Source organism: Sphaerodactylus townsendi, linkage group LG01 (genome assembly GCF_021028975.2).
Source record: "Sphaerodactylus townsendi isolate TG3544 linkage group LG01, MPM_Stown_v2.3, whole genome shotgun sequence".
Lineage (NCBI taxonomy): Eukaryota > Metazoa > Chordata > Lepidosauria > Squamata > Sphaerodactylidae > Sphaerodactylus > Sphaerodactylus townsendi.
In genome coordinates, this window is record NC_059425.1 from 90,096,207 (window position 1) to 90,123,938 (window position 27,732).

General features: G+C 40.3%; 1 protein-coding gene across 24 annotated transcripts in view; it reads right to left on the reverse strand.

The window, feature by feature from the left end:
• AFDN (afadin, adherens junction formation factor) overlaps positions 1–27,732 on the reverse strand; it is a 145,411-nt gene that overhangs the window by 64,022 nt on the left and 53,657 nt on the right. For 20 of the 24 annotated variants that reach the window (XM_048487203.1, XM_048487196.1, XM_048487189.1 and 17 more), the window contains 7 exons: positions 25,040–25,151; positions 24,159–24,326; positions 17,666–17,710; positions 12,816–12,910; positions 12,021–12,280; positions 10,062–10,131; positions 7,566–7,681 (listed from right to left, as the gene is read on the reverse strand). In XM_048487203.1, the coding sequence (XP_048343160.1) occupies positions 7,566–7,681; positions 10,062–10,131; positions 12,021–12,280; positions 12,816–12,910; positions 17,666–17,710; positions 24,159–24,326; positions 25,040–25,151 (866 nt within the window). The remainder of the gene's footprint in view (positions 1–7,565; positions 7,682–10,061; positions 10,132–12,020; positions 12,281–12,815; positions 12,911–17,665; positions 17,711–24,158; positions 24,327–25,039; positions 25,152–27,732) is intronic. The other 4 variants (XM_048487248.1, XM_048487233.1, XM_048487341.1 and 1 more) reach the window with 1 other exon arrangement.

Here is a 27,732-nt window from a genome sequence, read left to right on the forward strand (position 1 = left end):
ACAGACAGGCTGTGAAAAAAGTACTCCTCCACCCACCCTCACACGTTAACAACACCGCTACAGCCAAATACTATCAACATACATTTACAAACCCACACTATCACCTTGGACTACCTAAACATTTTGTCAGGTTTTGCATATGGACATCCAAGATTGATTACTGTGGGGAGACAAAGTTTACTGCTTCCTCAGCACAATGTGCGAATTGGTGTCAGTGCTCACAGAGAGTGGCGGGATGAGTCCCCAAGTAATGCTGCTGCAGTGGGGTACAGTCCAGCTCCTGCCCTTCAAGCTCTATCCTGGAACCTCTTCTACAGCCTTCTCACTATCATCAGCATCCAATTTGCAGAATTGAACACTTCCTTTTCTGCATCCCAAAAATACAAGCGGCTGCTTCCACATGACGTCTTTTGGAGCCCACCAGGTGAAAGAGAGCAATAACACATTGCATTAGAAAAAGACAACTACAGGAAGTTGCTGCAAAATATGTGAAAACAAACCCATCAGTCCACAGACAGGCTATGAGGAAATATGCTGCATGTCACCCCAAAGTTCACAAACAGGCTGTAAAGAAGTATGTTGAATGTTAACCCGAAATTCATAGAGAGCCTGTGATGAAGTATGCATAGCGAGCACGGGTGCCCTGCTAGTTATCTAATAAAATTAAAGTTCTTGTTCTGACAAGAAATCCAAACTAACTGCTTTCTATGCAGAAGTCAAATGCCATGCTAAATTCAGATACAGAGAAGTCCAAACAGTCCTTGAGATATACCACCAGCAAGAGTGAATTAGTACCATATGTGATGAATAATGCTAATAGTTTTGAAAAAAACTATGCACCCAAAAGATACAGAAAAATGGTGGCACACTTGCAGTACTCATTTGGCTTTGTGAGTGTTCATAATTTTTATTTATTCATTTATTTATTTTATTATTTCAGCTTTTATACCTTTATAATTTTAACCATATTTGTGCTCCTTCCACTGCATAAACGTAGATACATACGTGTGTACACATACATACATTATACATTATATATACACATACATACATTAAAGGGAATAAGGTTAGAAGGGTGTAACTCTGCTTAGGACTGCACTATCAGTCATTTTATTTGTATCACTGTTTTTATATGTGAAATGCTTGTCAAAGTACTTTTTAAAGCTCTGGAGGTAAAATTTTGTCCCAAGATAGCCAGATGTGCATGCTTGATTTGGCAACTGTAAAACACAAACTTGGCTAAAGTAGCAAAGGAGGACTAAAGAGCGGGCGTGGCTCGATTGTGGCCCGCCACTGCAGGCTGGGAGGGGCCCCAGTGAAAGCTGAATCATATGCCCTCACAAGGGTAGGACCCAGCCCACGCATGCGGGAGGGCTGGGTCCTGATTGGTGCTGCGTCGTCAGCAAGCACCGGTAGGTGCCTATACGAAGGCAAGCTTAGTCCCGCCCTGGACACCAAAGATCGAGGATCGTCTTTGGAGATTGAGGATCTATGTTGGAGCAGCAGACCACAAGGAGCCTGGTAGTGGGTGTCGGAGGGAACTGGGGGGAGATAGCAGCACCTGGGAATGGTGGCATTCACGATGGCCAGGGTTTAGGGGTGACCAGTAGCTTGTGGGCCAAGCAAATGCGGCACACAGTGGGCTTAGGAGCCGAATCTAGACCCAGTGGGCCACCGCGGCAGGGGGGAGCCATTTTAACTGCTCCGGCTCCGGGGCAGCAGTCCATAGCCACAAAGATAACTACAGCCTGTTCCTAGTATATCTTCCTCAGAGCCTGAAGAAAAACCAATAGTGGTAAAAAGACAGACCCTGTGGTCTCAGAGAAGTCCAGGTGCCCACTTTCTCATAAGAAAATGAGAAGGAGCCTGCTGGATCAAACCAGAGTCCATCTAGTCTAGCACTCTGCTACTCGCAGTGGCCCACCAGATGCCTTTGGGAGCTCACATGCAGGATGAGAAAGTAATGGCCTTCTGCTGCTGCTGCTCCTGAGCACCTGACCTGCTAAGGTATTTGCAATCTCAGATCAAGGAGGATCAAGATTGGTAGCCATAGATCAACTTCTCCTCCATAAATCTGTCCAAGCCCCCTTTAAAGATATCCAGGTTAGTGGCCATCACCACTTTCTGTGGCAGCATATTCCAAACACCAATCACGCATTGTGTGAAGAAATGTTTCCTTTTATTAGTCCTAATTCTTCCCCACAGCATTTTCAATGTATGCCCCATTTTTAGTATTGTAAGAAAGAAAAATTTCTCTCTGTCAACATTTTCTACCCCATTCATAATTTTATAGACTTCAATCATATTCCCCCTCAGACATCTCCTCTCCAAACTAAAGAGTCCCAAACACTGCAGCCTCTCCTCATAAGGAAGGTGCTCCAATCCCTCAATCATCTTCGTTGCCCTTCTCTGCACTTTTTCTATCTCTTCGATATCCTTTTTGAGAAGCAGCAACCAGAACGGAACACAGTACTCCAAGTGCGGTCACACCACTGCTTTATATGAGATGCCCCCTGAGGATGGCATGTGGAAAAAGACTTGTGGTACTAGATAACTGTAGACCAATGCAAAGAGGTCCATGCTCAGAACACAAAATCTGTTCATGATAACTGAAAAGTATCCATTTTGTTAGACCACTGATTCTCATCCATAGTGTGTCTGCTCAACCAGTCTGTCTGAGTGCTAACTGAAAGTGCATTTCTACCCAAGATAAAATGCTCCTTGCTTCCCGTGCTGGACATAACGCTGAAATCTGCCTTGCTTGTTGATGTGGGCCTTAGCTGATATACAGTTGATTCTGATAAGGATATGCGGACCCCAGATCAATGGTTGGAAGTATATGAGTGTCGTCCTTATATCTCTGAGTTCCAAGACATTGATACTCAAGTTCTTTCCTTCCTTTTTTGAGAGGCCCCAGGCTGGTTGGTCCTATAGGAATTCTTCCCAACAAATCAGATTGGCAACTATGAAAAACTGAACCATATCCTTCTGAATACACAAATGTTCTCAAGCTAGATTGTTGGCCTTGATTCACCAGATCATACTTTGTCTGACTGAGGTTAGAGTCAGCAAGGCATTCTTTTGCAATGTGATTGCCAGTTGGTGTGGTCACAGAAACTACTGAAGAGGTCAGGAATGCAGGTGAGCCCATGGAATTGATCCCATGCATGAAATCATAAGGTCTTTAAGTGGATCAGAGACATCTGCGTTTCTGATAGGGTCTTGGAAATGTTCTTGATGCCTTTTCCTCTGGAAGAAATAGAATGTTCTTTTGAGTGCCTATGATGACTTCAAGATACTGTAGTCTCTGTGGTGGACAAATGTATTTTTTCCCTGTTCACGATGACCAGGTTTGTATGCTTGACGGCTTTCTCCTTTGTTGGTGAACAAATCAGGATATCATCCAGATACAGATGTGACTGGATTTCCTGCCTTCAGGCACAAAACCACTAGTATCACCAGAACCTGGGAGAACATTTGAGGAGCTGAAGATAGTTTGAAAGGGCTCAGAATCAGAAGTGTTGTTCTTAGTATGAGAATCTGAGAATATGCAGTGGCTCAGATAGTGATGCGCAGGCAGGCCTCCATGAGAACTATGGAAGTCAAGAAGAATCCTGGATTGAGAATTTGGGTGACTGAACACAAGATTTCTCTCCAATGGCTCCCAGGCTGCTAGATTCATAGGATTCCCACTATGATGGAAAAAGCTGACCTGGGTCTGCATTATCATCAGAGAGAAAGCAGTCTCAGCTTGCTGTGTGCCAGAAAAAACTAACATGACAGTTGCAAAAGAGGAGAAAAGTTGCAGATTGTAAGGCAAAGGCTTAAGGTAATAGGCAAGAGCAGAAAGAGATTAGAATAAGAAAGGAAGTACAGAGGAGAAAATTCAGCTGCTGCAGAGGACTATCTGAGCTGCTCTCCCTTTGTTAAGGCAGGAACGGAATTGGCCTATGAGTTCTCACCTGGAGGACAAGAAGTGGCAAGTTTTAGTCCGCCTCCCTTAGCAGCCAGTGGAAAACACTCAAGTTTCCAAGATGCACCCCCCCCCCCCGAGAAACACAGGACCAGTGCGAATTAACAGCTGCATAAAATTAATCACCTGCAATATGGAGGAAGGGGGCACAATCATGCCTTCAGAGGCTCTACAGACAAAAGAAGAAGATGGGAGAATCTGCCCTCATTCTTCCTGCTCCTCAATGCTGCCCACTGTCCTGCACGGCTATTACTACAACACATGGTTCCAACAATCCTGGGGATCAACTTTCCTAGAGTTAAAATGAGTGTGTGGGTGGGGAGGGAGATTCATGATTGTCAGCAGCTTCCACTCACAAGATTGCTGTATCCAACCCTGTATATGACTCACCCATCCAACACTTCCTTAGATGCACATTCAGCATTCTCTAACCTTGATGTCACACCCAAATTCATTTTTGAAACAGAAATATTTTTTCAGTTTACACTTGGTACAACTACAGTTTAGTACCTCAAGAATGGCCTTATGTAAATCTTTGAAACCTAATACTAACAGGCAACTTCAGGAGTATGACTGTTGGCCCTCAGAGCAACTGACTGGCCACTGTGTGAAGCAGGGTTATAGATGGGCTGCATCACTGGTCTGATCCAACCATGTTGCTTTTTGTTTTCTTTTCATAGATCCTTCAGCAAGTATTGCTATTTCTGTGCTTTTTACATACAGACCTCAATTTAAGACTGGGAGAATACTTTGCAGTTGCAGTTCTCTTCTGATCAGCTCTAAGAATTTCTGGCACAGTGGATAATTCAGTGATTCATGCATAAAATGCAGAGATGACAGAATCATCTTCTATGACTGTAATTTAATCACCGGTAGATATACTGAATTGTATGTAGCCTGCAGTACTCTGGATGTCTACATTTAGCTTCCTTGCAAGCACTCAAAATCAATTCTTGTTCTAAGTAACCTCTGTGCTTCAAAGAATTCCTTCAAACTAAGTTTGGCTTCCAATGGGTATGGTCCAACTCATTCACCAATAACATAAGGAAGCTGTTAATTTTCAATGGGAACAACGTGTTTCCTATATTTTAGAATGCATCAACAAAGGTTTTCATCAGCACTACAATTTCATCCATCTTATGAGATATCCCATTTGCCAATGAGACTTTCTTCAACCTTACTCTAAGACAGCACTACTTGGAATGGTGACCGACAGAAGTTCATTCATTGTAATTTCTCATTTCTGAAGATACCAGGCATTGTAATTTTCATGCATGATTTGCATATCCCTTTTCAAGTCTGTTTAGTCTCTGTATGAGTTCAACATTGCCCATAAACCTTGTGACATCTCCTGATGAAATGATTACACCAGCATCTTGACCCTTTTTACAACAGGGTCTTGCTTCCTTTCCAGAAAATGAAAAGGAAAGTTCCTGAATATCAATGTTCTTTTTATAATGACATCTTACAATGTCTAGAACAACTACTAACCTTTTATTTTCATCTTGGAGAAAAAGAGTCTCCTCTTCTATGCTATGACAATATTTTCATTCTGACGAGTTATTTCGTTAACACTATGAGAGCTGATCATTCTTTCAATTGCATTTCAGATTCAAGCCTGACAGTCATATAAGTCATCTTATCAGCCAGCTTGCTGGGAATTGTAACAGTTTTGATGTAACAGAACAGTTCAAGATAAGAACATGTAACTGCAAAACTAATGACTGCATGGCTTACTGTTCACTTCAATGTCTCTTTCTTGTTCTTTTCTATGAATAACACTTTGTCTTTTTCTTAAAGAACGATCATAATGATCACGTGTCATAGTGACATTCCAACTAATGTCTGAATTCTAGCATTCCTCTTCCTTTAAATGCACACTCATGTATTTTTGGTCCACTCTCATCTGAACAGTCATGTTATACCTTTTACATTTCCTTCCTCAGCAAATACAGTTTCTCACAACAGAAAATGGAGACAAGGATCACAGACTCTTTCAGCTGCTGGATCTCTTCTATACAACCTTTGAAAAATACAGTAACTACTTCCTTCCCCCCACTAAATGTCTTATCTAATTGGCACTTTAGACAGTCCAGAAGCTTCATCTTTATGAATGTATCTCTACTATCTTGCTCAGGGGTAGGGAACCTTTAACACTCAAAGAGCCATTTGGACCCGTTTTCCATGGGAAAAGAAAACACTTGGAGCCGCAAATAATTTTTGACATTTAAAATAAAGATAACACTGTATATATTGGGGTTTTTTTTTACCTTTTACTCCACTCATTCTGAGAAAAGTAGCATGGATGCCATGCCCTGCTGCCTGCAGGAGCAGGCAAGAGGAATAGAGGAGCCAGCGGCTTCGGCCTTACCCGACCGCCCGGAAAGCGCCCGCCTTTCGGGCTCGAACAAGGCAGAGCGAGAGGGGAAGCCAGCGGCTTCTTAATGCCCAACCAACCCAGCGAGGCAATTGAATGCACCCGCCCTGCTGCCTGCAGGGCAGGCAAGGATGAAGCCGGCGGCTCGGCTTGTGGAGCCACAGTGCAAGGGCAGAAGAGCCGCATGCGGCTCTCGAGCCGCAGGTTCCCTACCCCTGATCTTGCTGAACAAATTGCAAAGTACTTCTGTACTTCCAATGTGTTTCATTATCTTGAATAATGAGGAAAGTACTCCTTACTCTCATAAAAGTAACATTCTCACATTAATAACAGAAAATCTATAGAATTGCCAGCTTGAGTTATTTGACAAGACAATCACACATTTCCATCATCACTGTCACACATACATATTCCCTCAGCTCTGGAGCTGAGCAAAATACTGGAAAATATATTCAACTGTATTCAATCCAGCATAGTATACCTGGAGACTCCCAAATCTCCAAACTTATGGAGAAGGGATTACTTTGGCCCCTTCCGCACACACAAAATAATGCGTTTTCAAACCACTTTCACAACTGTTTGCAAATGGATTTTGCCATTCCGCACAGCTTCAAAGAGCACTGAAAGCAGTTTGAAAGTGCATTATTCTGCATGTGCGGAATGAGCCTTTTATAGAATGACAGATGCTACTGCAGTATAATCCTGAGAAGATGATGGGAAGATTTATATAAATTATAATTACACACAAAACCACAAATATGCTTGTACGTACCTATTTTCCAACTCTCAGATGTAGACCATTCTAAAAATTGCTACCTCCATTATTCACTGCATATATTGCAGATTTGGGGTCTGGTTTAAGGACTAAGTGAAAACCCTTGAAAGGACTCTTTCACATGCATACAAAGGCATGAATAAAAGTAGCTAAGTTCTTTATAACCTATAGAAAGGGCTTGTGGACTCCTTCCAGTGGCTTCAATGTTGATCAAATAAAGTATTATAAACGCTCTGTTGACTAACAAATTTAATGAAGTACATATTACTTTACCCAAGGAGGAATTATGGAGTTCTTTTCAAAGCCATTTTTATCCATATAAAATCACAAGCAAGAGTACATTAACTGACTATAATAAGTCCCACGTTTTGGTTCAAACATGCTTCAGTTTTCCAAAAACAGAACAGCCCATTTCATCCTTGGAGAATGCCTTTTGGTACCTGCCATCTTGCCTCCGGTAATCCTGCTGCTGTTCTATTCTTATCATTGGCTTCACCATGCCTCGTTCAGCTGTGCTGGATGTCGATATTCTATCACTATCCAGTCTATTGGTGCTCTGCTCCAAACAACAGATATTTAGCACAAATTATTTGAGAATCTGATGCAAAATTACAAGTAATAAAAACAGAGATAAAGAATGGAAGTAAAACAATGATTTTTTTTACCTCAGTAATCTCCTAAAGCAGCAGCTTTCAACCCACGGGTTGCATCCTAATACTCAAAAAACGAACAGATGCATAGGAACAGATCTTCCCTTATCCCTAGGAGCCACCAGTATGCTCCATAAAAACCCCTTGGAGAGGCTGGCATGTGCTCCAATGATTCTGCCTTAATACCTTACCAGGTAGGGCGGGGTAGGGGTGAGGAAGAGTGGATCTAATCCAATTTCTCCTTCTTACTTCAGCTCCATATACTTTGCTGCATGGTTTACTGTTCAGGACAGTCCCCCAGTCCTCAATAGAGGATTTTCAATGGTCTATGGAGCTGCTGGATGGATAAAAGAATGAGAAAAACCATTCTTTCAAATACCTTTTCTTTCTTTTTTTACAGGAAATATACTTCCAGATATGTTCTCAGTAATCTTAGGACTTCTTGAAAATGTTCCAAGGTTTCACTCAATAAGGTAAGTAATAGGTCCGTGGTGGCGAACCTTTGGCACGCCAGATGTTATGAACTGCAATTCCCATCATCCCCTGCCAGCATGGCCAATTGTAGGGGCTGATGGGAATTGTAGTCCCTGCCCTCAGATATAGTGCGTCGCCACCTACTATAACTAAATTGATCTGCTTCTCCAAAAAAGATAAGCTTGTCCACCACTACAGTCATTCATCTACAACCACAGGGGAATACCGAAAACGTTCGGGTTACGCTTTCATTTCTCATGGGGAAACAGTGTACACCAGAACAGTTTTACTTACAAAACTGTCAAAGGTGTTGAGATTTTGTGGGAGACATTCAGCACTTCCTTGATAAACAATGCAGTGTGAAAATGATGACCAGTAATATCAAAAATTGTTCAGAGAACATCTAGTTAAAGCACTAAATCAGGCAACTTGTAAGAATCTGGTGACAGAAACTTAAAAGTCATTTCTTAGGGGGAAAAGGCCAAATTTGAATGCTTCCTTTTCCCCTGCCCTAAAAGGAGCTTAAACAAACAAAATTAGTGATGTATTGTCAAAGGCTTTCACAGCCGGATTCAACTGGTTGCGGTGGGTTTTCTGGGCTGTGTGGCCATGGTCTGGTAGATCTTGTTCCTAACGTTTCGCCTGCATCTGTGGCTGGCGTCTTCAGATGTGTATCACAGAGAAAAGTCGGTTTCACACTGTGTCTAGTGAGAAGGGAAAGTTTAGGGAAATATACCACACTAAAGTTTCCCTTCTCACTAAACACAGTATGAAATAGACTTTCTCTGTGATACACCTCTGAAGATGCCAGCCACAGATGCAGGTGAAACGTTAGGAACAAGATCTACTAGACCACGGCCACACAACCCGGAAAACCCACCACAACCAAAATTAGTGATCTTAAAGTGCCAAACATCTGTGACTTTTGTGGAAATACACAACTATTTCCTTTTACAATCTCAGTGTCAATTGTTGCATTTTTCCCATTTCACTATGTGATCAACTGGAAGCTTTAACACCTCCCACAGCATGTGCAAAAATATACTTTAAAAGATGGCCCCACTGTGGGTCAACCTAGTTTATATATAGAGCGTTACACTTTTCAAAAACCTGGGATTTTTGTAAATGATTCTCTTCTAATCAATTGCTATAAATTGGAGGCAAAGAACTGACAAAAGGAGAATAGAACATTCTCATGCCCTCTTGTCTTCTATACACCTCCACTCGAATAGCTGCATCTGAGGGATATCAAACTTTATGGCTCTACAGCAAGTACTGTGGAAGTTACTGTTCTTAAGCAGAAACCTAACTGAAATTTTAAGGATAAACTGGCACACCTGAAGTTTATATTTAAATATGCACTGACACACTTGAAATATAAACTCAAAATTATATCAATTTGTTATCGGATGGATCCAAATAGGCAAGGAAGCTTGCAGAATGGAAGGACTTGAGAAAGCAGTTTGAGGAAGCTTCTCTCATGGGTCAGGGAACCCTTCAAAACAATATGTGCAACATGTGGGGATGCAACTAGGAGGGGAAAATCAGGAAAAATTGCACATTTTTGTTCAAGGATTTGTTCCAGTCACTGTCAGATTGGGGGGCCGAGGGGGGGGGCACAGTTCAATTTATCTCCTTGACACAGCTCTGTGCTGCATGGCATCTTCTTCAGGAGGGTTCTCCAATCCTTGACAACTACTTCATAGGTGAGCAGAGTTTGCAAAAGGCAGGAAATATCCAGATCCAGAATTCCTCCCATTTGTAAGAGTCTGGATTAAGACTACATTTTTACATCTAGTGAGGATTTCTTACCTTGCTTGCAGGTAATCCTGTTCCACTATGGATGTCTCCTTCCAAATCAAATGTTGTTTCTTGTACAGTTCTGAAAAGACAACACATCTTTAGAACTTGTTGGGTACAACATGCAATAGATAGAAAAGGAGTACAGGAATATAGTAGAAAGAATATCTTTTTCCACCGTTTTCACAGCATTATTAATAACTGCAATAAACTTCCAATACTGTTATACACAGAGACCACAAATAGATTAATGTATCCTCCTTCTTTTCCCAGGGTGATATAACAGAGATAATTTCTCACTAAAAGATCATTTTTTTGTAAAAAACAAGCTACCTCCAAGCCTAACCAAAAGTCTGCTGAAATATACATGTTTTTAAACTAATGCAGTTTGAAGACATCTGATCTGTCTCAAGTCCAATCTCACACAGAAACTGAAACAATGAGACATGCCTGGGATTTCTGTATGTAGAATATGGACTCTTTCATCCCTTTCCTGATCTAAATCAGTCCCACAAACTTCAAGCCATGTGAAAAACATGGTTGCACTTATCTGTGATGTTCATTAAGCTGCGCAGTGTCACATAGGAATTGTGCCTGCATAGGCCAACAGCGGAAAGTAAAAAAAAACCTATGTCCCAAAATTCTTATGTCCCAAGGCACTTCTCCTCTGAGGCATACTGCTCCACAGCTGTGGAGAGGAGCACCTTTTCTCAGTTCACTGAGCCACCAGAGATATCACAGGGGTGAGTCAAGATATCACACAAGGGCAGGAAGGGACGGATGTATGATTGCACAGCCAACAATTCAATGAACATCAGTTACATGTAAATGCACCAATGTTTTCATCATCACAGAGGCTGCATAGACCTGCATGGGAGAACAGCAATCTAATAGGCTGCATAGACCTGCATGGGAGAACAGCAATCACCTGACTAGTGGTAGGAGTGGATGTCCTCAGTCAAACAAGGAGTATGGCAGAGGATTTGATTGACATTTTTGTCTAGAACCTTCAAGGTACAAAAGGGGTGATCTATAGGGATCTTGCTGTAAAGCAATCTTTTCATGCACGTTCATGGATCTCATCGATTCCTAAATCGGTTACACAGAGTCAACATTTTCTCTAAGCTATCCACTATAACCTCAAGATCTCTACAATCTTGGGAAAACTAGCTCAGAACTCATCACCTTATGCTTACCGACACTGACCTTCATTTGCCACATGGCTGTCCATTCACCTGTCAAGACCCCATCTCTAGGGTCTTGCCATGCTCACCCAGGGAAGTCTGGGAGACAGGCGCATCAAAGAATCCCTGCTTGTGATCGAGTTTCTCTTGTTTAGAGGCTGGTAGAAATAGTTTTCCCATTCTAGCCAGACAGCACTTGGCCCTTACCAGGGTTCTGATCTTGGAAGAACTGCACAGGCTGTGAATACTTTCAATTTTGGGAAAACCATTAGGGGAAGGGGGTGCATAGCCAGGGATATAGGCTGCTGCTTAGTGTGGGAACTTTAGATCCAGTGAAAGCCTGCACCTGCTCATTTACTCTGATGCAATAAACTGATTTCAGTAAACCTGGGTGTGATTATTTGGAGGAGGTCGTCGAGCAAGACATCACCTAATTTTGACAGATCCTCCTATAGGTCTTCACAATCTACTTTGGTTTTCACTATTTTAATTTGTTATTATCTGCAAACTTGGCCACTACACTGCTCATCCCTAATTCCAAATCACTAATGAATAAATTAAATAGAAATGGTCCCAATGAGGATCCTTGTGGAATGCAACTGTTTTCTTTTGTTTTTATATTAATAGGTTGTCAGGCTATTTTATTTCTGCTCTTGTACTAATGGAGTCTTCTAATGCAAAATTAGTTTTAATTATTAAATCACGCAAACTCCAGAAGAATTCACTAGGTGGAGCAAGAGTATTATTCATGGATTCTGTCTTGACAATGACAACCAACATTACCTACCCAGCTTTGTGTCGTGTTCCTTTGACCATATGCCCTGTGTCTAGACGTCCTTTAGGAATATGATCCTGAATGGGGTCCACAAACTTAAATACATGAGAGGCCCCAAACTGAACCTTCATACCACTTTGCAGCATAGTGGTCTCTGAAATCAGCTGGCCCTCCACAAATGTCTCAGCATCCATGCTTCTTGGAGTAACAGTAACAACTCCATCCATATTAGTGAGGTCACAGTGATGGGGCTGAATTCCTGGACCAAACAACTGAAAATACATATTATCAAAAATCAAAAGATGCCAAACTAAAATCAGGAGACAGTCCTGCAATGAACTATACATTCTAATAATTATTTTACTCAGTGACCTATTAATTTTCCAGCATACTGATCTTGCAGTATTCATAGATCAAAGCTGTTGATGAACACAGAACAGGTTGATGAGTAATGTATTGTGTTTATGTGTAAAATCAATGAAATAATCATTACATCTTGTCAAGAATCAAACACGTCTGCCATCAAACTACTATGGTTGAAATACACTCTGATTATTTTCAAAATGTGAAGTCAGTATGGGGGTTATAATGTAAGAATCTTGGGTTGAATCTTAACAGCTTTTTGCATTGGCTTCTCATGACAAATGAACACACTAGAAGAACAGAATAGAAAGATATAGCCCACTGCTTATGTCTAGGTTGTAAAACTTAGGAAATTAAATAGTACACAAGTTTATCACTCTGTGTTCTATAGCTACACAATTTTTACATGAAACTCTTCTGCTTGTCTCAAATAACATTCCTCACCTGAATAGAGTTGTCATCAAATTTTTCAGTACCAACTTCAGTCACACTTAACTGCAAACGATAGAGCTTTGGTTTATCTCTGGAATCGGAACCATCTGCAAGAAAGGACAGATCACTTCAAACAAAATCAAAGTTTGATGAATTTTAAGGAATAAAACAACATGGAATCATTATAGTAAACAATGCCCCTAGTACAGGGGTAGGGAACCTGCGGCTCTCCAGATGTTCAGGAACTACAATTCCCATCAGCCCCTACCAGCATGGCCAATTGGCCATGCTGACAGAGGCTGATGGGAATTGTAGTTCCTGAACATCTGGAGAGCCGCAGGTTCCCTACCCCTGCCCTAGTATCAGAAGTGAACTGGTCTCAATTAAGGTAGAAGGATTTAGTTCCCCTACTCTGTGCCCAGTTGTGCTAAAAAGTAGACACACCACCCCCAACTTTAGCAGTTAACAACCTGACACATGCATAAATGCACAGGGAAACACACATATATAAATACACCTTAGTTTGGCTCTTACTTTGAGAAAAATCCATAAGATGAAGAAAGACAGATGACTATTTCCTTCAAACACATCTACACTGAAGTCAAAGTTCAATACAACCCTTCTCTTTAAGCACTAGGTGTCACTCTTCATAAATAAAAGTTTCCAACAGGGTAAAGTGCCTGGCAGTACATAGAAATATAATCAACTTAAAGAAAAAATTAGACAGACACTATTACCCAGTGGATAGTAACAGATCTAGAAGAGAAAAAAACCCACAGATACAGAAAATAAGAGAATGGATTATGAAGCACTAAGGAAGTCTAAAACAGAGAAATTACTCTTGCACAGAAAAATAATATTTTTTAATTCTACAAACATATTGACTAGAACAGGGGTCTGCAACCTGCGGCTCTCCAGATGTTCATGGACTACAATTCCCATCAGCTAATTGGCCATGCTGGCAGAGGCTGATGGAAATTGTAGTCCATGAACATCTGGAGAGCCACAGGTTGCAGACACCTGGACTAGAACTTTGAATTCTTTAATTAAGAGCAACTGGTGCACCTTTGTTTCCACCTTTGTTAAAAAAAGTCTCCTTTCCCACAAGAACAAATTATATTCTGTTTTGTACTCTTTATTTTGTATGTCTTTCTGTGGTAATTTAGTATGTCTTTTTGTGGTAATTTAGAAGCTGTGCAACCATTACAATCTTCAGAAAGTATCTGAAATACACAGTGCACCCCTTGAGAATGTAACCAACCACAGAATATACTTTTATAAGATCAATGCAATGATTTGCCTAGCTGTGAATTTACCTACACTTAGAACTTTTTTTGATTTCATTAAGGAAATGCAATTTAGTGGTCATCTGTGAATTCACACTAACAGGACCTTGCACCTGCACAGAGTCTTTATTCAGAGGTTTCCAGAACTAGCATTTAGGTACAAAAAACTTCTGGCATCAGAGAAGCAGGTTGGATTGTGAATGCTCAAAGAGAGGAAGCAACAACTTCCTACTCAATTCTTTCTAAAAAATCTAAGAGTATGTCACAACAAATTAGGTAGTAAAGTTGGTGCACATGTTTCAGGAAAATGAGGAGTGGACCACTGCTCCATCAAAGGATGACTTAAACTATATTGGCTCATAAATGCAGAGGGCTAAGCAATTCTGAACTGTTCTAGTAATGGGAATATGATGTAATTATCTACAACTATAACTATATAAGCTATAAACTGCTGCTATGTAGACAAACACACCCATACTTATTTGAATGAAACTAACTTGCTCAATCAGTGCTACTTTTGCTACAGGAGCAAGCTGAGAAGGAAGCACAGAACAGCCTTATGTAACTGAACTAAAGTCTTATTTTGATTTAGAACAAGAGTTTCCTGTAGTATTTGATGTACCGTATATACTCAAGTATAAGCCGACTTTTTCAGCACATTTTTTATGCTGAAAAAGCCCTCCTCAGCTTATACTCGAGTATATAAGCAGTGGCGCAGTAGTTAAGAGCAGGTGCAGTGGATAAAAGCAGTGGCGCAGTGGTTAAGAGCAGGTGCATTCTAATCTGGAGGAACCAGGTTTGATTCCCAGCTCTGCCGCTTGAGCTGTGGAGGCTTATCTGGGGAATTCAGATTAGCCTGTGCACTCCCACACACGCCAGCTGGGTAAACTTGGGCTAGTCACAGCTTTTCTGAGCTCTCTCAGCCCCACCCACCTCACAGGGTGTTTGTTGTGAGGGGAAGGGCAAGGAGATTGTAAACCCCTTTGAGTCTCCTACAGGAGAGAAAGGGGGGATATAAATCCAAACTCTTCTTCTTCTATATACAGTAATTCCAAGATGGCTGCTGGAGCTGGGGCTGCTGTGGGGATCTGGTAAGCATGCTGCTGCTTTTTTTCTAACTCACCAAAGAGCTGTAAAAACAAGCTGTAAGGACAGCCTGCATAGCATTACAACTAGGTTGTGTGTGTGTGTGCGCGCGTGTGTGTGTGTGTTAAAAGAAACCGAGGCATTTATCTCCTAAGGCAGTGGTGGCGAACCTATGGCCTATTGGCCATGCTGGCAGGGGCTGATGGGAATTGTAGTCCATGAACATCTGGAGTGCTATAGGTTTGCCACTATGGTCCTAAGGGTTATTGGTGCATTGCATTCTAGGTGAATACAATACTTTATACACTAGTTTACTGCCAAATACTGTAGTTGCTGAAGACAAAGACTTTATTTAGAGCAAAGTTTAGTTGGCATGGCTATGAATCCCAGAATTATTCTACATTTGGAGGAAAACAGTGGTTCATTTGTGTTCCTAGAGTGCTGGAAAGCTGCTCATCCCTAATGCAAACTCTGTTAAGCAACTCTATCTCATCTTGCTCCCAAATCTTCTGTTTTTAGCTGCTACTGAGTCAAGTTCGAAGGCTTATTCTCGAGTCAACAAGTTTCCCAGTTTTTTGTGGTAAAATTGGGTGCATTGGCTTATATTCAGGTCAGCTTATACTCGAGTATATACAGTAGTACAAATGAGCAACCTACAAGGACTTGTGGGAGCCACTTCATTTTCTCCTGTATTCCCTTTGCTACACTATTTTCTCTCTCCCATCTCTCTCCTATATTCTCTCAATTGTCCCTGTTTCATATTTTCTTTTCACTCATCAACTAACTCTTCTATTAACTGCCCCGCCCCACCCAGTCGTCAACTTTATTTATTTACTTCACTATGCCCAGAGTCTGGTGCTGGTCCTGATTAGTCTTTCCTCTGGGAGAGGAGCAGGGGTGGATGAAGAGACCAAACAAGATTTGCATATGATTGTGGTTGCCTAGCAACCCCCATAGTGGTCACTGACCCCTTCTTTCTTACAGATACAGGCACTGATTCTATTATTTGGTAGATCAAAGTTAATCAGTAAAGTATCTACAGATTTACTTTCAGGTTTAATAAACAAACACATGCAATTTTTGTACATATAAATTCCGGAATATGTGATTTGTTCAGGTTTTGAAAGAAAGCATGGTAGACATTACTTAAAAGTGACTGACTACTGATATTAACAAGAAAGTTATGAGAAGTCCCCAACTTTGTTCCTTTGTATTTATCCAAACCAGTTATTTATAGAAACAATAGAAGACTGACTCCATAATACTATTTTTGAATCCAGTGTTATCTGCTGAAGTTAGAAAAAAAGTTCAGCCTTTGTAAAATGAAACATGTTTAGGCTAGGATGAGAATTTGCAACTTTGATATATAATAATGGAAAACATTTTGACGCTGTAAAGAATATGTGAGAATGATCCTGGGTAGCACTTTCTGCAACTGTACAAGAGAAAAATGCTGACTTAAGCCAGGTTAGACAGGACAGAATTTTTGCAGCATTCATGTACAAGCAGTTAAGAGGACAAAATGGACAATTTTGTGCATGTGTTGGATCATACTAAGCAGCCTGAAGAAGCACTGTGCTATTGTTTTAGGCTTAAATCAGAAGCAAAGGAAAAGGGAGGGAATGCATGAGCATGGGCTGTACTTGTCATGAACAAACTGAGATTTGTTCATGGCGTCTGAATTAAGCCTCTCAAAGCAGACAGCAGTAAGGACTTCTTTCTAATAATTTTAGCAATTTTCATCATAAAACCAAAAAACATCTACAAGAAAAAACTTTGCTATTTTAAAATGAACTATCAGCTGTTAAAAATGAACCCAGCTGACCTAGCCTGTTTATGGCATACCAAAATGGTCAACATGAAGACATATTCTAAATCAGCAGCAAATCTGATAATCCAAAATGTATTCAAAATGATGCTAGCTTCTACAGAGAATCCAATCCGAATTTAACCATTATTTCTGCACTACCAGAGAAAGATGCTCTTGTTATTTTATGTCTCAAGAAAGTACAGACTGACATAGGACTTAAATTTTCTTCAAAAATCATAATGTTGAACACCTTAGCAGAACAGAAAATGCTACTCTTTTAAATAGCAATGTTTCAAAACTAAATTTTTAAAATGTTCTGCCAATAATTTTTCCCAATATCCAAATATAGACTTTTCCCTAACAAAATGGAAGCATTCCAGCTTGCTAGCTGCAAGACATGGACGAACAGATAAGGAACTGCAGCAACAATATCATCACTCTACCACACTTTTAACAAGATGTTAACAAGATGTTTTAACCCAAAATGTGACAACTCCCTCCTACACACTAGGAAACTATGGATCAGAAAAAAAAGCTCACTCAATCTTCCATAATCATAGCACTTGTTTCAAGCACCAATAAATTCAAGCAAAAACAAAGTTTTGAAAATGTACAGAAGCCCTTTTTGCTAGTGAAGGGTTTAGTGATTAGTGAAAAAGAATAGTATTAAATAGTATTACCTTCATAAGTGTGATAGTTGTAGTAGGCAAAGTGATTCCTTCTCCCTGGGATTAGAGAACACATGCACAGGACCCAGGTGAAGGCAGCATCAGTAGAACAGATACCATGCAGAACATGCGAAGGAGGACACAGAAAAGAAAAGATAGGAAAGAGTGAAACAGTAAGCCTAGAACACCTACTCAATTTAAAAGGGTGAAGTGCTTTTATCATTTTTAATATTACAAAATGCACAGAATACACAGACATTGGTGTTGTGGATGGATTAATATGATTTTCAAGTAGTAAGCAACAAGCTGCTAGAAGAAAGCGCAGAAAAATCACTAACCACAACTAGAAAAGCCTAATTAATTGCAGAAGCTGCAAATTAGAGAAGCCAGCATGGTGTAGTGATTAAGTGAGGTGGACTCTAATCTGGAGAACTGGGTGGAGGACTCTTATTTGATGAATTGGATTTATTTTTTGCTCTTACACATGAAGTCAGCTGGGTGACCTTGGGCTAATCACAGTTCCTTCAGAACTCTCTCAGCCCCACCCACCTCACAAGGTATCTGTTGTGAGGAGGGGAAGGGAAAGGACTTTATAAGTCGCTTGAGTCTCCTTATAGGACAGAAAAGTGGGGTATAAATCCAAACTCCCCCTCTTCTTCAAATTAAGCTTTCCTTATGTTTTATAAATGGTTGCTTTTGTTCTGCAGTTTATTGGTGCACTGGAACATCATCTTACACAATGCAGCCCAAGAGTACCATGCCACTGTATGTTCATCCATTACTTCATGTTTCCATGTAGAGGATTAGATTGCTTTTTTTTATGGAGAATGTATTCTACAGTATTATGGTGTTGATTTTTCCTCCCTAATATTAGGGATTCACATGTTGCCAGGGATCACAATGCTGTGAGGTGAGGGTATCAAAATGGCTGAAAACCTTTGTTCAGTAGATCAGCTATAACTCCGTTATGAATGGCCATACAGCAACATTTACAGTTCATATTTTAGATTCTTAAAGTGCTAGATTAAAAATCAGCTACAATGATACATAAAAACCCATCCAAACAAAGCTTACTCATTATATACTTTAAGCTGGAAGGGGGGGGGGGGGCGGTGTTATCTCCCAGCAAAAAAGCTGCAAATGAATCAAAATACTCTTTACTGTATTACACTTTGACTAGGAAAAGTAGCATGTAACAGTGATTGTGTTGGAAGGGCATACATCAGCCAGGCCACACCAACAGAAGGTGGTATATGAGAATTGCATTATGGTCACAGATTTAAAATTTTATAGAATTACAACCCATGTCAACATGTATCAACAGCCATCATGAAAAAAAATCTGCCATAGAGAGGAAGCAGGAATTCATCCAAACATTTGTTCAAAGTCCTCTTTAAAGCTGAAATGTTTCAGTGTCTGCAGCCTCACAGGCTTTATCAGAGTGGAAAAGCAGAATATAAATGTTTTTAATAACATAACACATATTTATTCTGGTTACCATAGATTTTACATTTCTAAAAGAGAATTTGAGTTTAAAAATGAGGCTTTGTGTAGATGGAGTATGGTTAGTGGAAATACAGCACTAATTGATGACAAAACATGTAGGAAATTTCTAGGTGTTCAGGTATTTCCAGGTTCTTTATCTCCTGCATGGAAGCAGATTCACTAATGGATTTGGTCATATACATTCACCTCCTATTCATCAGTTCACCCAGAATATTTTATTCCACTATGTTCATGTTTCCATAATGTTTTCAGCAGTTATAATTGGGGGCAGGAAATCCCTGACTTTCACCATCCAAATTCATATATTCAAAATGTACTTGTTTGGCAGTTTAGGTTGGGTTGGGTTGGGTTTAGATACTCCAACAAAATATACCCTGATATTCCAAAACACAATATTTTAACTATTTTTAATAAACATCAATATTAGACAATCCAAATGATATAGCTGGATGTGATTTTGCATGTATCACCTTGACAGATTTTTAATAAGTTTAAGATCATTTCATGGGATGCAGATTCAAAATTAGTTTTGTCTCCTTTTTTGTCCCCCAGAGGAGAAAAAGTCACATGAAATTCAGAAAAGGTCATGTCACTTTATTTTACATCAGAAAGAAGATTAACACAGTACTCTGCTTTCCCTGAATGCTGCTATAGACTACTGCTTGTGGTCACCTTTTGTATGGTGTTTTGATTATGAAACAAGAAAATTATACTGGAAAACTTTAACCATTAGCCAAAAAAACCCCCATTGATGATCAAACATGTTTCAATCTATGAATTATTCATTTATTATTTATTATTTTAGATTTCGTAGACCGCCTCATCCCTGAAGGGCTCTAGGCAGTTCACAACAACAATATATAATAAGTACTTAAAAACACATCTAAAATCCATAAAATTCATCAAGCAGCATAACAGTTCTAACAGCAATCTAAAAACCCATGTTGGTGGTGCCCAATCTTAAGGCCAGGAGGGGGCCGGCAGTGCCAAAGATGGAACCAATATAAAGGCCCTGCCGGAGATGGTATAAATATGGTGGGGACATCATGAGGGTGCAGCCGATCCACGGCCAGCCTCTCCAAAAGCCCGGAGGAACTCCTCAGTTTTATAGCCTCTTACAAATTATAGCCTCTTACAAATTCCAGGAAGGCAAAACTGCTGCCAGTAAAACAGGTACCAATATTTTCTGCTTACATGTTTTAACCTAATCTGAATATCCTCCCCATTTTTAGAACAAAACTGTGCATACTGCTGGTGATGAAAATAAGATTTTGTCATCCAGATTTGATGTAACATTTGAAATTTACTAAAGTATATTGTCAATACAAAAACTAGCCAGCCACACAGATTGTTAGTGTCCAACAATATAGTAATGTATTGTGCTGGAAAACTGCATATTTAGGAAACATCAGTAAGTGAATTGTTATTCATACCTGTAATCACCAACATTCCTTTTCCACCAAAATGCTAATTGTAGGTTATAAAAAACTTAAATGAAGAATGGAAAGCCCTAGAATAATTACTTTTTAAATTAATTTTCTTGCCTACTTGCCCTTCCAAAGTCCACAATATTTTCAAAATACAGCACTAAAACAAGATGATAAGTAATCACATATATATAATTTAAAATATATGTCAGTTCACTTTAAAGAACTATAATTAAATCTTGATTTGTCAATACAGGTCAGTCAAACTTCAAATAAAAAATGAGTATTCCAAATAAAAATCAAAGACTTCAGGAAGAAGAACCAACATGTCAGAGACAGAATGAAGGCCAAAATATAACAATTCTCCACCTGGGGGGGGGGGGGGGGGGGGCAAATTTGAAAGAATCTGGTAATACAACTTTGACAAGAAAATAACAGTACAATCCTGAACAAAATTAAGTTTACTGACGTGATTGGGCTTAAAAGGATGCATCTCTGCTTTAGGACTGTAATGTAGTTTTACTCAAGTCTAATAAGGGCTTCCATTTATAAAATGTGTGATTCTTGCCTTTCAATATTACAGCTCACCAAGTTTGAAATGTGATGTCAATGCATGTCAAACTGTACTTCCATTTTTTATTTTTATTATATTTTTATATAAGATCTCCGAACTGTCTACATGGATCCCCCCAGTTATTTATGTTAGTTTTAGAGTTAGCATGACTAAAAGGGCATCTTACAAGTTTCATGGCTAAACAAGGATTTGAATCCAGATGTAAGTGCAACAACTGATCCAATAATCTTCAACGGCCCTCAAGTACATTCTAATCACCAGCGAAGAAAAGAGACAAAGCACTTGGAATAAGTAAAATGATGCATCCATTGAATCTTTCCATAGCATGCCTCTCTGAGTGGGTCATGCCTCCTTTCCAGTCAACCTTCATTCAGAGTAGGTAACCCTGCTGAACGTGACTGACTGATGTCCATATACAACAGAATTACCTGACCACAGCAGCCGTTGACCATTATGTTTCTGCATGAATTAGTGCTCTAGGCTTACCTCCTTCTTATAACAGGCAAGTCCCTATGAATGCTTCATAGAGGCGGATTCTGCACGGGCCACTACAGCAGCTCTCCACCAGAATATAAGATGCTGGTGGCGACACAAGGCCGCTCGCATGCTAAGGTGCGAATGACCCAAGAGCGGCAGCACCACCGCCTCCATTTTGGCAGTTGGGGGGGGGGAGCATGGCGCTGCCTAATTGTGGAGGTGGCAACCGTGTGAACTGTGTGAACAGTACCCCAGGGATGGCATTTTTACCATCCCTGGGGCACTCTTTTTGGCCCGTGCAGAATCCATCGAAGAAACACATGCTGCTCTGGGCACTTAGTAAGGCATACTTGAGTAAGCTTTATGGCTTTAAGAATGAAGCATGCATCATTAACTTCAACTATCAGAAGTTTGGGGAAATCATACAGCATAATTCAAATAAAATTACCATATATACTCGTGTATAAGTTGACCCGCATGTAAGTCGAGGCACCTAATTTTACCACAAAAAACTGGGAAAACTTATTGACTCGCGTATAAGTCGAGGGTGGGAAATGCAGCAGCTGCTGGTAAATTTCAAAAATAAAAATAGATGCCAATAAAATTACATCAATTGAGGCATCAGTAGGTTAAATGTTTTTGAATATTTATTTCAAAGAAAAGCAGTAAACTGGCTCTGTAAGTGGAAAAAAGGGTCAACAAGAACAATATAGTATCAACAATAACTTTAAAAGTACAAAAACCTTAGCTCAACCAGCAACCAAGCTAAAACACAAGAGTTAAAATCCTCCAAAACTGGATTCCTCATCATCATCTGTATGTTCAAATGTAACCCAACTTAGATTTTAAGAGGGATAAGTTACTCTAGAAATAAGAAAAAATCTACTATTAGCTTCCATTGTAAACAACGGGGGATGGGGTAATCCCCTTTGGGGAGTCAATAACTTTGGATCCTCTGACTAAAACTTCACCAAACCTGGCTTTGGTATCATAAAAGAGACTTCCTCCTGAAGTGAGGTCAGCCAGGTTTGGTGAATTTAGGATCAGAAGGAGTCCAAAGTTATGGACCCTCAAAAGCGGGTAGCCCCATCTACTAATTACTCCCATTAGAAAACAATGAGGCGAAATGGGGCACCTCCTTTGGGGGTCCATAACTTTGGACCCCCTGAACCAAACTTTACCAAACTTGGCTGGTATCATCAGGAGAGTCATCTGAGGGTACCCTGAAATTTTGGTGCCGCTAGCATAAAAGCCGCGCCCTCTGCTGGCCGGCAAAGTAAAAACACACAAAAATTTTAATGACCCGCATATAAGTCGAGGGGAGCTTTTTCAGCATTAAAAATGTGCTGAAAAATTCGACTTATACATGAGTATATACGGTATCTTAAATATTTCTAAATTAAAGACTAATTCACAATAATGAAAACCTATATATAAGATGTAAAATTCAGTTGCCATTTAAACATCCACACATTTCTAAATTTTTGGGAATCTTAATAAGGGTGCAAGCCTAGAGACCGTAGCCTGGCAGAAGGCTCTACTGAATGCAGTGAGGCTTATTTTGGGGGAAACAAGCTGAGAATTATGTTGAATGTCAAACAATGCTTTCTGTAGCTTTCAACTTTAGTTTTGCAAGATTCTCATTAAACCAATAAAACAGTAGATTTACTGTTATCCAATAAAGAACTGCCATGGTATTATCCTGGCCAAGAAAGACCTTTCCACAACGGCTCATGTCCCTAGTAACATATAAATTAGATTACTGCAGTGTGTTCTATGTGAGGCTGTCCTTGAAGACTGTTCAGAAGCTACAGTTAGTAAGTATAGAATGCTACGGCCAGTCTTATCCATCTATACTGGCGGCCAATTTGCTTTCATGCCCAATTTAAGGTGCTGGTTTTGATCTTTAAATCCCTATATATTTGGGGGCCAGCAAACCTGAAAGACTGCCTACTCCCATTCAAGCTTACCTGTACACTCAAGTCATTTTTAGAGGTCTTGTTTCAGGTGCTCCCAACATGTAAGGCTAGACAAGTGACAACGTAAAGTGGGGCCTTCAATACCAATACTTTGGAACTCCCTATCCAGTTAGATTGGTCTGTCTCTCTCTATCGCTGTCTTCCAGCAGCAAGTGAAGACTTTGTTTTGTCTGGCATTTCCCACTAACTGCTACTGGCCCTCCTCTGTAACTTTCTTGTTATGTGTATTTATTGAATTACTTTATACACACTTGCATATTAATTTAAATACAATTACATGTTGAACAGTTTTAATGGGATGATGCTTTAATGTTGAAATTTGTCACCGTGGAGACACTATTTAAGTGGAAAAGTGGCACAGAAATAATAATAAATACATAAATGTCTACAGCAGTTCTAAAACCATCTAGCAAACTGCAATTACATCCCTAAGCCAAACAAAAACCTCCACAGAGGAAGGAACCTTCGACTTAAGGTCCCCAAATGAATTTCTAATGAAAATTATTCTAAAAACTGAACGTCATTTGAAAATAAATTCTTACCTGGACTTAATTCAACCAGATAAGGTAGTTTTTCTGGAGGAAGGGAAGAGCCATAACCGGACCCGTCAACTCTTTCCTTTCCTTTTAATGGCTTTCCATCAATTTGTTTTTTTGACTTCTTTGGGACATAATCAGGTGGTCGTCTTTTCAACTGAAAGACTAATATTCCTAAACGCAGAACCACAAAAAGATAATTGATTCTATACAGCTTTTAGTATATGTATAACATTTCTATAAAACAGTACTTGACTATGTATACTGACTTAGATCCAGTGGAATACTTGCATGGAAAGAAGTATTTCTGCAACAATACAGGGGTGCATCGGGATGGGGGGCGGGGGGAGAATGTCATGCTTTCAATTAATGGAAACACCCTGTGGATAGAATCACTAACCAACTACACTCTTCTAAATTGCCATTATTCAGTTAAAGAAATAAAGTTAAATTACTTATTTTCATTATTTATAGCCCTCCCTGTAGCTCAGTGAAACTCAAGGATTATGCAGTGTAATTCAATATAACCAATAGGATAAGACATCTGATAAGCAACGTAATCAGACTTTATATCATTTCATAACAAAGCATAGAGTATTAGACATGTTAAACAATGCAGAAAATTATATTACATAAGCATAAAAACAAGGCAGTGAGAGCAGCATCATACATACAGCAAACAGACAATATATTCCCATTTCCTGTGTAAATATGCCCTTCTGAACCATTCTGTTATAACATGCAATTAGAGAACCAAAATATTTTTTCTATTTGAAATTAATACTGTTCTCTTTAATAAGCGAACAATCTGAGGACAAGCTCAAAAAATTAAGACGAATTCTCTGTAACACAGTGTCATGAGCCATAAAAATAACACACTCCACAACCTTTCTCACTTGGCCATTCTCTGAATATCTGAAGTGGGCACTCATCATCATCCAGAATGGATTCTTTAGCACCTTTATCATCAGAATGTTGAGCACCAGGAGGAAGCATCACCTATAGAAAAGATAAACCGTGAATATTTACTCAGAACAGTTACCCATAGTGCTCAAAGGCCATATCACTCAGCATGAAAGTATGTTACTACAAGCTATACAACATCCTTCTTTCTTTAATCCAATGGGCTACTCAGATCGATAACAAGAAAAATGTACAGACATGCCTTCGTTATTACAAATCAGAAAGAATGAAGAGAAGTCAATGTGGTTGGAGTTTTATACATGCCACCCCACATTTTCAGTATTTGACTTTAAAAGTGCATTAATTTAAAATGAATTCAGTATGGAAGATGAATGAAAATGTGAAACAAACCCTGATTACTTACTGTGAGGGTTCCTTCTGCTCTGAGGAAGGGAGGGCATCTTCAAACATAGTCTATTCCCATTGGTCAATCAGGGAGGGAGGGCTAAACTTCTGCTATTTTTAATTCCCTTGGTGAGCTGTTGCTACCCTAAGAAAAAATCACTTTGCAAGCTATAGCAGTTTACTAGAACAGAGTTCTTATAACTTAAAAAGCAGCATCTTTCTGTGTGGATTGGAACTTCTTATGCATCTACAACGTTCTGTAACACCTGACTTCTGAATGCTGCATCTGCTGAAGAGGTGGTATTCATCTTGTAACATCTTATGAACATGAAAATCAAAGACCATATGATGTGCAGCATATTTCTTCTACCGACACTTGCCTGTGTAGTGGTCATACTTCTCACTTTGATGCGCTATTCTGCTTGTTGGCACTTGCAGATTCATTGGATCAGTATGCATAAATTATGCACTGCTTTATCATGTAGCTAATGGCTGCCCTGGACATCTTTTTGCCTCTATTAGGTGGTGTGATGGAGATGAACAGTAAGTCTGATGTCCTTATTGAGAGGGCCCTGTTCAGATCTAGGTATGCCAGGATTTTTTCTTGAGAGTATTCTGGTTGGGGCCAAAAGGATGGAGGGTGGATTTCTTGTTCCCTGAGGAATCTGGAGTTGACCTTGGCAGGAAAATCAAATCGGGTCTTAGGACTACTTTATTCTTGTGAAAAGCACACAACCTGTCTGGCCAAAAGAGCTCCCAGCTCTGATACCCTCCTGGATGAAGTGACCACGGTCAGAAAGAGTACTTTCATCCTTAGCCACTTCAAGGGGAACTTGTCTTAAGGGCTCAAATGGAGCTTCTGTTAGTGCTGACAGGACCACATGTAATCTCCAGGATGGGAACCTGTGAAGTGTGGGAGCTGTGACCTGAGCTATGCCTTTTAGGAAGACCAGGACATGACGATGTTTTGATGTAGGTATTCCAGCCATCCTTGGAAAAACTGTGGCAATTGTGGCATAGAGTGGAAGACATGAGGTTTTGCCTGACTCCATCCCAGGGAAACCCTAAAATCCTGGATAGAGTAGGTTAATCGTTTACAGTTATACCACCTGGTAAATGCCATGATGTGTTATATTTGCATTGAGTAGAATGGCCTCTGACATGACATAATGGTGTCTATGGCTTCCTTGTCATAGCCAAGATCTTTGCCTTTCAAGCCTCATGTGGCCAGACAGAACCATTCTGGCTATTGGTGGGTATGTGGGTCCTGGAAGAGAAATCAGGGGTAGACTCCACAGTTTCTGAGCGGACAGTTCTACTGTTGGAAACCATGGTCTCCATGGCCACTTCAGTGCTATGAAGATAACCTCCGCCTTTTCCTTCCTAATTTTCCTCAGAATTATGGGGATGATCGGGAAAGGAGAGAAAAGCATAAAGGAGTTCCCAGGGCCAAAGGGCTTTCAGGGCATTAGTCTGCTCTTGCCTTGCAGTGATTAAACCTTGTGAGAAACAAGATGTTTGCCAGTTGGTAGCAGAGGGGTGCAAGTCCACTGACGGTTTCCCGATTTATTTGCCTGAACACCTCCCTCCTGACAGACCATTAGTTCTCATCCATCTCCTTCCAGTTGAGCCAGTCCACCACTGTGTCCTGTGAACCCTGGATATGTTCTACTGTGATAGATGGGACTTGGGACTCCACCCATAAAAGAATCCTCTGTGTTTCCCAATGTAGGGAGGAGGATCTTAACCTGCATTTTTTGTTCCAGTGGGCATTGACAGAGATATTGTCTGTGCATTTGAGAACATGACTCCCTTGAATCTGTCCGTGGAAATGTCTGAGAGAATGCCAGATGGCCTGAAGCTCTAAGATGTTGATACTTCAGTTTTGCTCCTGTGGTGGCCATCGTCCCCGTGCCAGCACTAGCTGAAGGAAGGCTCCCCCCTCTAGGAGGCTGGCATCATAAATATTTCAATTAGTTCCTGCTTGGTGAGGCAAAGCATTTCCTCCTTCAATGTCCTCTGTATTAGCTGGGAGAGATTCCAGGGACAAGATGGCCACCCCACCTCTAATTGGGGAGGGGTGCTGATACTTTACCCCTATGAGGTGATCCAGTGCTCCCTGCCAAGGATGAACCTTTCTCAGCGTCTGGCAGACCATCCTTGCCTCTCAGGGCTGAACTGTCAGCTTTGGAGGGCATTCTTACTGCTGGAGCTCTTTTCATGCCTTTTTATCCTGCACTCCTTCCTGCTTTTGTTTATGCTGTTTGTCTTG